General features: G+C 47.1%; 1 protein-coding gene across 5 annotated transcripts in view; it reads left to right on the top strand.

The window, feature by feature from the left end:
- Ikbkb (inhibitor of nuclear factor kappa B kinase subunit beta) overlaps window positions 1-12,891 on the top strand; it is a 55,515-nt gene that overhangs the window by 18,175 nt on the left and 24,449 nt on the right. For all 5 annotated transcript variants that reach the window (XM_052751826.1, XM_052751828.1, XM_052751825.1 and 2 more), the window contains exons 6-8: window positions 8,306-8,394; window positions 9,358-9,447; window positions 12,686-12,810. In XM_052751826.1, the coding sequence (XP_052607786.1) occupies window positions 8,306-8,394; window positions 9,358-9,447; window positions 12,686-12,810 (304 nt within the window). The remainder of the gene's footprint in view (window positions 1-8,305; window positions 8,395-9,357; window positions 9,448-12,685; window positions 12,811-12,891) is intronic.

The raw sequence follows: 12,891 nt of genomic DNA, 5'->3' as shown, positions 1-12,891 counted from the left end.
GGTAGAGGGGAGGAAAAGGGGCATTGGGGAGTGGGGTCAGTCTTCCATGTTTTTTGTTTTTTTAAAGATTTATTTATTATATATACAGTGTTCTGCCTGCATGTGTGCCTGCATACCAGAAGAGGGCGCCAGATCTCATTACAGATAGTTGTGAGCCACCATGTGGTTGCTGGGAATTGAACTCAGGACCTCTAGAAGAACAACCAGTGCTCTTAACCTCTGAGCCATCTCTCCAGCCCGCCATGTTTTTAAGGCTGAGATCCAAGCAGTGTGATGGAGAGTATCCACCTTCCTGTGTATCCCACTGTTTCCTTTAGGATGGAGTCCTAAGGAGGACTAGGTGACATCACTGCAGTCTGACCTGCTGGGTCGGGGGGCAGCCACCTCTTGGCCTCTGGTTTTTCCCGTGTGTTGGTGCACGTGTGTCTGCAGGAAGGGCCCTGTCTGTACACCTGCGGGATCTAATCCAGAGGTCTAGAACTCCGTTTGTTTTCGTGACACCATGTCTCACCCACCTGTGTTTTGCTTAGATGTTTACCTGACTTTATCTCTTAAGTCCATCAGCCAAATTCCTGATTTGCTCCTGTTGGCTTGGGTTGAAGGCAGACTAGTAGGTGGGTGGGGGATAGGGAGGGATTTTCTTTTGTTCTCCATGGCAGCAGTGGCTTCCTTTTGGTTACAGCTTCAGGTCGCTTTCCTTTGATGTTATTCTCTTAAGTATTTTTTCTTCTACTCATTAGATTATTTATGCAGCTCTCATACAGCTGTGAAAAGTCTCTAAATGGGGACAGGTGGCTCATACCTGTAGTCTCAGTTTTTGGAAGATAGAGGCAAGAATATCCCTGTGAATTTGAGGATAGCCTGGGCTACAGTGGAAACCCTGTCTCAAAGGAACAAAAACAGAAAGCTGTTTAAATAATTGGTTTGTGTACACTAACTGGATTACTGCTTCATATGACATTTTACTTCCTTGGGAGTGGTGACTTCAGTATTATCTTTTCAAGGGCCTCCTTGGTGCGGGTGGAACCTTGGCCTCGCTCATGCTGGGCAAGCACTGTACCATTGAGCTCTACCCACTTCTTCAGCCAGACTTCTTAAAATCAGAACCATTGGTCACTGCTCTGTCTTTAGCATCGAGAAAAGTAGTAGCTGGTATATACCGCCTTGTCTGTAAATATTTATAAGATCAAATGTCCCGAAAGGAATTAAAATACATAAGTTCTCATTTAAAAAAATATCTGGACATCCCTGTATTAATACCCAGCTTATGAACCAGCTCTTCCACTTCTTAGTGGACCTGAAGCATGTTACTTCATTTTTCAGAATGCTGTTTCATTAGCTGTAAATGAGAGCGTTGCTCACCTCCTTAGAATCGTTGAACGTAAAATGAGATGCCGTACATAAGCTCTTGGCATAGTGCTCTTCCTAGAACGATACGCAGTAAGTCACTGTGGTCCCCGCCCCCTCCCCTCCCTGCTGGATCCTGAAAACCCTCGGTCCCTACTGTGGATTATTAATGAGGTTGGAGCTAGCAAACCCAATAGGTGGGAGTCTCATGAGATGCCCTTCCTGGAAATGCCTGGTCTTCCCCAGACGCATGCATTGCTGGGATGCATTCCTATCCTTTGACTCTGGTTGAAGTTGCTGACAGGTTTACATTTTACTTGCATACCCCTGCCATTTCTGATTTGTATATGGGACCATCAGATTTAGTCTCACTTCTAAGTCAGTTTAGAAGCTTTACTTCAAGTGGCTCAGCTAACAACCATTTTGTATTCGGAAACCGCTCCTGAGCGTATGTCGTTCCAAGTGCAACCCCACATTCTCTTTGCTGGAGTCACCACTGCTGTTCCCTGCCTGGTTGATTCCAGTTGATTAGCCAAGCCACACTCCTGGTCACAGGGTCCAGATTCATTGCCTTCTCGTTTGGGTTAAATGTATTTACTCCTAATATCTGGGCCCTAATTTCTTAGGACACCCACACAGAACATCATCAAGGTAACAGACACACAGACAGGATTCTTCGGGTGAATTTTAAGTTGCAAGGTACAACTCCAGCAACTTGTAAGTAGAGTATACATGAGAAAACAAGGAGATGCCTGGCAGACACAGATGAACCCTGCTTCCTAGAGCAAGCCTGTCCGGTCATTGCCTTATACTGGCAAGAGATCCTGGGATAGACATGGAGGCAGTGGTAACAGTTTGGACTTCCCCATAACATGACCCTGGAATAGCCCACTGAGTCACAGTTACATTGAATGGTCATTGTCCTTTAGAAAACATCAGAGTGTTTTTTCTTCCTGCCAGTGAAGCAGCAGATTCCCAAGCAGTCAGGACTGAGAGGCAGGTGGCAGCCCTCTCTGTCCCACCACAGAGTCTTGGTCAGTGACCCCAGGCTGTCGCTGAACTCATGGACCCCTTCCCTGCATTTCTGAATATTAGAACTGCAGGCGTATTGCGCATGCCCAGACCTCACCTCAGCTCCCACGCTGCCTTCTTGCTTTTCTTCATTCTTGCCCCGGCCCATTCACCTTCCTTTTCCTGGACCGGCTCTGCTCTACTGTATCGCTGGTTTTGCCTGCCTGGCATCTTGTGGCATCTCTATCAACCATATCTTCCCCCCGAGTCTGTGCTCTGATATCCTTGTCTGCAGAATCTCTCTCCCAAAGTCACTTCCAAATTGAACCCTAGACTTCTTTTTACTTGATCCCTTTGTGATATCTTCTTTTTCACCGGACCTGTCTTTCCGCCTAACCAGACATGAGTGTCAAGTTTCAATCTCATCTTTTGGGTCAGCAGTTAAGAGGGCTTGCTACTTTTATGAGGGATCCAGAATTGGTTCCTAGACCCCATATGGTGGCTCACAATCCAAGGGATCTAAAAACCTCTTCTGGCCTCCATGGGCACCAGACGTGCACACAGTACACATGCATGCAGACACAGACTCATACACACAAAATAGATCTTCAAATCTCACCTTTGAAAATCGTCCCCTGTTGCTACTTCATACCTCTCTTCCTATGCCTGGCTGAAAGGACACTAAAGGACATAAAAACACTCTCCAAACTGAGCTGGGGATGTAGCTCAGTCGATACAACGCTTGCCTAGCATGCATGATGCCCAGTGACTCATAAACTAGACGTAGTGGCACATGTCCCAGTTCTGGGGGTGAGGGTGGGGAGTGGGGGCAGCAGGATCTGGAATTTAAAATCATCTTTAACTACATAGTTTGTTGCCAGCCTGGGCTAGAAACCAGAGGCCATGCCTCAAAGCAGGCAAACAAAAGGATAAGAATACAAGGTCACCAAATCCAGTATGTCTGTCGTATTATATCCTGTTCTCCCTGTCTGTCCCCACTGCCTTCACTAATACATTATTGTAGGAAGTCGTTGTCATGACTTCATACTCGCCTCCTTATTGGCTTTTGCTAATCCGTTTTTCAGAACGGTGCTTGCTCTTACATTTTCGTGACAAACCTCATATGTATCTCAGGCTTGCCCTGAACTCACTGTGTAGCCTAGTCTGGCCTCACACTCAGAGCCCTTCTCTCACTTCTCAGCTCCTGAGTCCTGGAGGTACAGATGCACATTACCATGCCTGGCTGAAAGGAGACTTTTACCATTGTCTGCTCCAGACCTCTCCACCCACCTTCTTTCCAAAGTCAGTAGCTGGCCTGCTGTGCACAGGACTCCTGTAGCCTGCCTCTCCGTCCCTGGCTTGCTGAGCACTTAATTCCCCTTGGGGTGCTAGTCCTGTACCTCACCAGGGACCCTCAGCCTTCCCATCTCTTAGCCTTAGGCTTCGCTCGTCACTCTGGATTTCCTTCACAGAATTCTGCTGCTCTTCTTGGTCACTGAGCAAATGAATGACTCTACGCTTTGATCTTAACATTTGGTCTTGCCATTTTTCTGCCCTGCTGTTTGAGCCAGACTAAGTCTGTTTTGCCTGGCAGGTCCCACAACAAACTGGGCAGCTCACGGTAGGCTCAGCATTTTAATGAAGAACACAGACATCCTCTTTATTACCCAGTGGCAACTAGGACCACCCACTGGTTGACCTCCCTCCACCCCTCCCTCTCTTCTCTTCCTTCTGCCCCCCCCCACACAACAGTCTACCATTAAGATACACCCCCCCACACACACACAACAGTCTACCACTAAGATACACCCCTGACTCCCATCTGTTGCTTTTTGACTTTTCTTTTTCTTCTGATTTCTACCCATCCCCTCACTCCACCCCAGAATCTGCTGGTCCATTTGCCTTCCCATTTCTTCCCAGTGGAACATACCTCACACAAGCATCCTGAAAAGAGCTTACCACGCTCTTAAGATTTGTAGGAAAATCGGATTTCACGGGCACACCCCTTCCAAAACACTTTAACCTGCCTGGAAGCCTGGCTGATCTTATCTGTCCCCTAACTTGTAGTTTATCATCCAAACAATGTGGTTTGGAATTCAGGTCATATTCTTCCTCTAAGCCCAGGGAGATCCTGGGTGTAGATGTGGGTACCACCCTGACAAGGATCACAATGATGCTCTTTGTCTGCTATGGATACTGCACCTGGATCTCTCTGCAGAATCCATATGATAACAGGCCAAGGTGTAGTCCAGAGAACTGTTGGTTTCAGTGCTGGGGATGAAACCCAGGAACTTATGCATGCTAAGCCCTACAGTGTAGTCTAAAAATGAGTGTTTATTACAGCTTGTTTCTCTAATTGGAACACGAGGGGTTAGTTATGTTTTTGTGTATTGAGGTTTTCAGTTTTTAGGGGTATTTTCGATCGCTCCACCCAAGGGTTTAAACACAGCATTATGTTTGAGTTTCAACATTGAATGTTTCATCCAGTTTAAACCAGTTTAGGTTCTCGGAGTGAGATGATCTTAATCGGCTTCCTGACACTGTTCCTTAAGGGCTATTTTTCAGACTGCCTACAGCCCATCGAGGACTTGTTTTTCAAACGAAGCCCTTGCCCGTCAGAACGTTTAGCCACCTAGGGTTCACTTAGTCCACAAAAGCACCTATGAGTCTACCCGTCTGATTTCTTAGTTCTAGACATCATTAAGTCAGGGAAAACACTTGAGAATACATAACCACACTAAAATGAGGCTCTGAGTTTGTGAGCAGTATTGCTTAAGTGCCGGTCAGTAGTTTTTCATACATAGGAAGAGGTTTGATTACAGCCTGCCGGTCGGTCCTCCTCTCCACAGGCCTGGTGACAGCCTTGGTCAGGGCAGCCTAAGGTGGTGTGTTCTCTACCGTCCCTGCGCTCCTCCTCCTGGACGGGGTTCTTGGGACTCATGCCAGCTCACACACACGTTACTGACGGGGTTCTTGGAACTCATGCCAGCTCACACACACGTTATGGATGGGGTTCTTGGGACTCATGCCAGCTCACATACACGTTATGGATGGGGTTCTTGGGACTCATGCCAGCTCACACACACATTATTGACGGGGTTCTTGGGACTCATGCCAGCTCACACACACGTTACTGACGGGGTTCTTGGGACTCATGCCAGCTCACACACACGTTATTGACAGGGTTCTTGGGACTCATGCCAGCTCACACACACGTTACTGGCCTAAGATGCTGCACTTCCAACTGCCGGGCCCTTGTTTTAGTTTGTGTATGTACTTGCTCAAATCCAGTGGGACTCAACTTGCACACAGCACATGCTGTTACACTCACTGTGCAGCAGCTGACCACAACTAAAACGGCAGCCCTTTGGACAGCGTTTCAGGTTATGTCCTGGCCTGGCTCCTCTCTGCCCATGGTTCAGGTTCAGTAGTAGTACCACTCCTCTCTGCTGGCTGTATGAGTGTAATGATTTGACTTTTTATATCATCACGCTAAGATTGTAGGCATACGCCACCATGCCCAAGCTTTACCTTAAAAAAAAAAGGTTGTGGGGTCTGATACCATACATCCTTTTAAGTTAAAATCTTTAGACCTAAATTGTTGTAAAGTTGCCTGTTATAGTAACTGGAGAGATGGCTCAGTTGAAGTGCTGACTGTGTGTTCTAGGTAGGTTTCTATTGCTTCAATAAAACACCGTGACCAGGGGCTGGAGAGATGGCTTAGCCATTAAGAGCACTGACTATTCTTTCAGAGGACCTGGGTTCAGTTCTCAGCACCCCCACATGGCCGCTCATAACTGTCTGTAACTCCAGTTCCAAGAGACCTGACACCCTCACACAGACATATAAAGGCAGGCAAATCAGGGGCTGGAGAGATGGCTCAGAGGTTAAGAGCACTGCTTGCTCTTCCTAAAGGTCCTGAGTTCAATTCCCAGCAACCATATGGTGGCTCACAACCATCTGTAATGAGATCTGGTGCCCTCTTCTGGCCTGCAGGGATACATGCAGACAGAACACTGTATACATAATAAATAAATCTTTAAAAAAAAAAAAAGGCAGGCAAATCACTAATGCACATAAAATAAAAATAATTTAAAACAAAAAACCACCATGACCAGCTGGGCACGCTGGCACATGCCTTTAATCCCAGCACTCAAGAGGCAGAGACAGGTGGATCTCTGAGTTCAAGGCCAGCCTGGTCTACAGAGCAAGTTCCAGGATAGCCAAGGCTATATGGAGAGACCCTGTCTTGAAAAAACAAACAACAAAACACCATGACCAATTTTACTAATAAAAATTAGTAAAAATGAAAGTACTGTTGAGAAGCATTAGATTTTATAAGTCAACAGTTGAGTGGAATTCTTTGGATCCGTAGTCAGCAGCAAATCTTTGGCTTTGCAAATTTGGATAGCGATTGGACATAGCAGTCTACTGTTGACCATTATGAAAGAAAATAAGCAAGCAGGAAATGATAGGGCCAGGTTTGAATGGGGAAATATAATCAGTGCAGTATGGCTTAATGTGCCGAGTGTGAACTCTCTTCACTCAGTGGTTTTGTAGTGTGGCTAATGTGGCTTAGTGGTTCTGAGTGTGAACTCTCTTCACTCAGTGGTTTTGTAGTGTGGCTAATGTGGTTTAGTGATTCTGAGTGTGAACTCTCTTTGCTATTTGACTGCCAGATATGGTTTTAGGAAACACCATCTGAAAGTCTTCCCAGAGTCAGCCTGCTCTCTTGATCTCTGTGGAAGGCTTGTCTTCTGCTGTCTGCTGGAGGGTACCCATCATCCCCCCCCCCCCCCCCCCCCCCCCCCCCCCCCCCCCCCCCGCCGGCAGGGATGACCACCTCTTCAGTTTGCCGGAGATTCCAAATGACTCAGTCCATCCTGATAGGGGTGGTTTCTGTGTGTCGTATGCTTATGTATAGGTATAGATTAGTATGTGGACATGCTTGTACATTTGTGATGTGTCACAGAATTATATCAAGAGGCTTGATATTAAACCTCTCATTGTTATTGATTTTATCCCCTGCCCCTTTTTAGACGGGGTCTCTATGTAAACCAAGTTGGCTTTGGACTTGATATTTAGATTAGGGTGACCTCTACCACATGGTAATCTTCGTGCTAAGATTATAGGCATATGCCAACTATTACTTAAAAAAAAAGTTGTGGGGTCTGATCCTATCCCCTTGGCAGAACATCATCAGCATCCTTTTAAAACAAAAGCTGTACACCTAAATTGTTATAATGAAGCTGCCTGTCATAGTAACTGGAGAGATGGTTCAGTTGGTGAGGTGCTGGCCATGTGTCCCAGGTAGGTTTCTATCGCTTCAGTAAAACACTGTGACTGAAAGCAATGGGGAGGAAAGTTTACTTCATCTTACACTTCCACGTCATGGTCTATCATCCAGGGAGTCAAGACAGGAACCTGGAGGCAGGAACTGAAACAGAGAGAGGACATGCTGCTTACTGGCTTGCTTCTCATGGCTTGCTCAGCCTGCTTCCTGAAAGCACTCAGGACCACCAGCCCAGGGATGGCACCACCCACAGTGAGCTGGGCCCTTCCAAATCAGTCATCAGTACCTTAGAAGCCTGCCCACAGGCCGATCTGCTGGGGGCGTTTTTGTCAATTGAAGTCCCCTCTTACACAGTTCCAGCTTGTTTCACGTTGATGTAAAACTAGCGAGCACACTGTGCAAGCAGGAGGACCTGAGTTCAGTTACCAGGACCCAAAACCTCACAGTTAAATTCGGCTCTCTTGGCCTGATCCCCTTCACCTGGCCTGAGCAGTGTCCGCTGCAGGCTGCTTCTGTCCACTGAGAGTTGATACACCAGAAGCCAGGAAACGTGTCAAGACAACACTATATCGTCCTTTACAGGCTGATCAGTTCTAAGGGAAAAAGCATGTGCTAGACATAATAAAAAATATCATTCCCATTGCACTCCCTCAGCCTCGGCTCTTCGATACCTTCACGACAACAGAATCATCCATCGAGATCTGAAGCCAGAAAATATCGTTCTGCAGCAAGGAGAGCAACGAGTGAGTGGCCTTCCTGGGACTTAGGAAGTCCCCAGGGCTGCTCGGGACGGCTCTGGCGGGGGAGGGCATCGTAAGCTGCTCATTTCTGTTTCCTCGAGCCGCACTCCCGTTCTCTCGAGAATTTTTTGTTTTTTGATGTCTTTCTGTTTTCGAAACAGCAGTGCAAACTGTTCTCGCTGGCAGATTGAGGCAAGCTCGGCTGTATCACGTTCTTTTTATTTATTTATTTATTTTCTCCAGCTCTGAATGTATGACATTGTTAATCGCCCAAGTTGCAGGAATCCGATAAGGAAAATGTTTATTATTCTACCCTCAACCCAACACCTCTTGGAGATAGACTTTTTCTTTTTCGTTTCTTTGTTAAAATGAGCTGAAGTTGGTTGTGGATGTGGCTGAGAAGAGGCAGGCAGAGCTGGCATCAGCCCATTGTGGGCCTGCTCCAGCTCTGCCATTACACACGAGCTGTTCGTGGCCCTTCTCAATGGTAACCTCCCCACGAGCTTAGATACCGTAGTCTTTCCCAACTTTGTTCAACTAGGGGTCACCCATCCCTCCCAATACAGCTTCCCTCACAATTCCTAGCCCAGCCCATGACTGTGGCAGGCTCATCGAACACTCATTCTTCCAGTAATTCCGGATATTTCGTGAGCAGGGCCTGGCCTGGCCTCTCACATTACAGATCCAGGCTCGGTGACCCTGAGGTCTGATATGTAGGCTCTTAACTGATTGATGGCAAACCAAGGAAAACATCTGCCCAACATTTTTATAGTGCCCCAAATGTACCCTGCTGAGGGCATTCTCCTGTGAATATGGTGACCTTAAGGTATTTAGGAACCAACACTCTTTGGGAATTCAGAATGACTTTGTTCTAATGGTTAACCAACTCATGCTGTGGAAAGAGACTGCCTTCTTACAGCCTTCAGATTTCTTCTCCCCACCCCACCCCACCCCTTTTTTTTCCAGTTAATACACAAGATTATTGATCTAGGATATGCCAAGGAACTGGATCAGGGCAGTCTGTGCACTTCCTTTGTGGGGACCCTGCAATACCTGGTAAGCAATGGGCCCAAGTGTTTGCTTCTCAGTCTCTCTGATACTCCTACCTGTGGGTCTGTTTGTCCTGCCTGCCTGCATCTCAGGCCTGCTGGCTCCGTGGATGTTCAGAATTATTGTGTGAGTTCACAATTGATAATTTATTCACGTGAGTGTTTTTGTGCCCTCTGGAAAGATTTTGTCTCTGCTCTGCTGTGAGAAGGGCTGGCCTGTGTGCCTTTACCCAAATCCCGGAACCTCTCTGTGCCACGGAGTTCCGATTATCTGTAGAGGCTGTGTTTCTTGAAGGGTCACAGGAGCCAGTGAGGAAGAGGTGGGGCTGTGACTTCTCCTCTGTGTGTTGTGTGGTCTGAATGCTGGAGTATGATTTGATCAACTCATTCTTCTGGAACATTGTGTGCCAGACATTGTGCACAGAGTTGGCAGTACAATGAGAAGAGAGATAAGCATTTCACTGCTCATTGAGAGCTTAACATCCGAGAAGAAAGCAGGCATTACTCACCGTGATATACAGATAACTCAGAAACCACCATTGTCGTGAGTGCCACTGATAGAAGCACAGTGTCGAAGGCCGTGGAAGGATGGGAGGAGGAGACACTGGCAAAAGCAGAGCGAATTAGAAGACACACTAGTGTGGCTCAGGCTTAGAGGATGAGGAGAGGGTCTGCAGTTGAAACTGGGGAGAAAGAAGGGACAAGTTCTTATCCCTTTCTACTGGCTTGAAGGGTTTTAAACCATACCGTAAAACCTCTGGAACAGCATTGGGGGACTTCACACTGTAGAAACTGGCGTGGAATGATGTGAAGAGTGAATTGCACCAAACGAGTGGCAGGTTGTAAGACAGCTGTTGGAATAGACACGTTCCCAGCTGTACAAGGAGAGTAGGAGGTACAGAATGATTAAATTCAAGAAATGCTTACTCGGCTGGGACACAGTTTTGCATAGCTGTAACCTCAGCACTTGCCTATAATCTAAGTGCTTGGATAGTGGAGACAAGAAAGCATGAGTTTGGGGCCAGCCTGGCCTACATAGTGAGAGCCTGTCTTCAATAAAGCGGGGGTGGGGGTAGGTAACAGACACTAAGGAAGACTTAGTAATAGATGACTTATTGGTGATCATGGCCATCAGATTGTGGTTGAATAATGGAATCTGAGTTCAATGAACAAAAAGGTTGAAGGTCTCAGGGCTTAAAAAAGCTTAAGCAGAGCCGGGCGGTGGTGGCGCACGCCTTTAATCCCAGCACTCGGGAGGCAGAGGCCGGCGGATCTCTGTGAGTTCGAGGCCAGCCTGGGCTACCAAGTGAGTTCCAGGAAAGGCGCAAAGCTACACAGAGAAACCCTGTCTCGAAAAAAAAAACAAAAAAAAAAACAAACAAAAAAAAAAAAAGCTTAAGCATCCCATTTCTTAAGAAAGAAATTATGCCTTGTTTTTCTGAACTCATTAATGTTTCCTATGTAGACTACCAATTAGAGTAATGGGATCCCTCTGTTTCTCTTCTGCTGAGTGGAATGTGGCTTTCCCAGCGGGACTGTGGGATGTGATTCAGGTGGTGCATCCGTGTGATACTGTAATTATGTACATCCTGCTAAGTACCCTCTGGAGTCCTCACTAGCTCAGCAGCAGTGAAGTGAGGTGAACCCATGCTCTGACCACGATTGGCAAATCCTCGTATGGCTCCAGGAACTTGACCTGACGAGAGATAGCGAGGGAATGAAGCAATGACTGACAGCAGGAATGCTGGGATTGGGTGGACTGAGCTCTCTGATGGAGAAACAACAGCACCTCAGAAGCTCACTGTATTAACAGAGAGGCGAGGTTACAGTTGAACACAGAGGTGTGTCAGGGAGGTCGGTGTGGGTTGGAGCAATCTTCAAGCCATCATATTTGGGGGATGGGAAAAGCTACGGTGGACAATTTTGGCACACACATTTGACAACATTTATACCTGGACCCTCTAGAAAATCTTTGCCATCTCTCTGAGCCTCACCCTAGTGGGGAAAGCTTTGCCGTTTTCCCGTGAGTTGGAGGCGATGCCCTTTGACATGGTGGCGGCCACGTCAATCAACAGTACACATTCACTTGGGTCTTCATTCACTCAGGGCTCCCACTCAAGACGCTAACAGTTTTTCACCTGCATGAATTAAAGGTCCACCCATAGCCACACCTGGAGACTAAGCTAATCATGAAATTTTAGCCCAGTTCCTCCTGGGTTTGACTCCCTGACCCATCTATGACTCTTGCATGTCCACATAGATCATGACTGGTCCTGTCTTTGAGCCTTTGCTTGGTGGTATTCCTTTCTGGGATGGTTCTGCTGTGTGTTTCCTTCAAGCCTTGTGAGCCCAGTTCATGTCCTGCCTCGGCTTCCTCACCCTCCTGGGTCACTCTAGCTCTCTTAACCTGGACAGCAGTCATGCATCTTTGCTTTCTCCTGCTTGATTGTAAATCTCCCATTTCGTTATATGGCTTTATATTACTTGATTCAGGGCTACCTGGTTTAATATATATGCACTATGCATTAGGTGTGTGCAAGCTGATGTCTTTTTGTTTGTTGGGCATAGCTTGGCTCTCTGTCTCCTATGGTCTGGGTCCTGCATGTAATCTTCAATAAATACTACAACCCTCATTTTTATTTTTTTTATTTTTATTTTATTTTACTTTATTTATTTATTTATTTATTTTTGGTTTTTCGAGACAGGGTTTCTCTGTGTAGCTTTGCGCCTTTCCTGGAACTCACTTGGTAGCCCAGGCTGGCCTCGAACTCACAGAGATCCGCCTGGCTCTGCCTCCTGTGTGCTGGGATTAAAGGCGTGCGCCAAGATTAAATGACTGTGAAATGCACAATAGATTACTCTGGTCTACCTTGAAGTGATTCCTCAGGATCCTGACTCCTCAGCTCTCCTGTCAACACTTCTCATCAACACAGTCTCATTAAGATTTGAAGTCCAGAGTTGGGCGGTGGTAGCACTCTCTGAGTTCGAGGTCAGCCTGGTCTACAGAGCAACTTCCAGGACAGCCAGGGCTACACAGAGAAACCCTGTCTTGAAAAACCAAAACAAACAAAGGGATATGAAGTACAAAAACCCTTACGTACCCACAGCTGAATCTGTTCAGGTTCATCTCACTCTTGAGTGGACATACTCTGCCCTGGTGGTGAAGGCAGGGAGCTGGTTCTCTGAGCTGGTAGCTCTTACAGCCAGAAAGAGGGCAGCGTAGGCAGCCCCCCTGTGTGTTTCAGGCTCCAGAACTGCTGGAGCAGCAGAAGTACACCGTGACTGTGGACTACTGGAGCTTCGGCACCCTGGCCTTTGAGTGCATTACTGGCTTCCGGCCCTTTCTGCCTAACTGGCAGCCTGTGCAGTGGTGAGTTGACCTGGTACTTGGGGGAGGGCAATCTTGAGGGGAGAGCGAGTCCCTGACTCCACGTCTTGTCACACGGTCCTT

This window comes from Peromyscus californicus, unplaced genomic scaffold, assembly GCF_007827085.1.
Source record: "Peromyscus californicus insignis strain IS unplaced genomic scaffold, ASM782708v3 Scaffold_23__1_contigs__length_62951481, whole genome shotgun sequence".
Classification (NCBI taxonomy): Eukaryota; Metazoa; Chordata; class Mammalia; order Rodentia; family Cricetidae; genus Peromyscus; species Peromyscus californicus.
The sequence above is the reverse complement of the archived record's forward strand: the minus strand, read 5'-3'. Positions and strand labels throughout refer to the sequence as shown.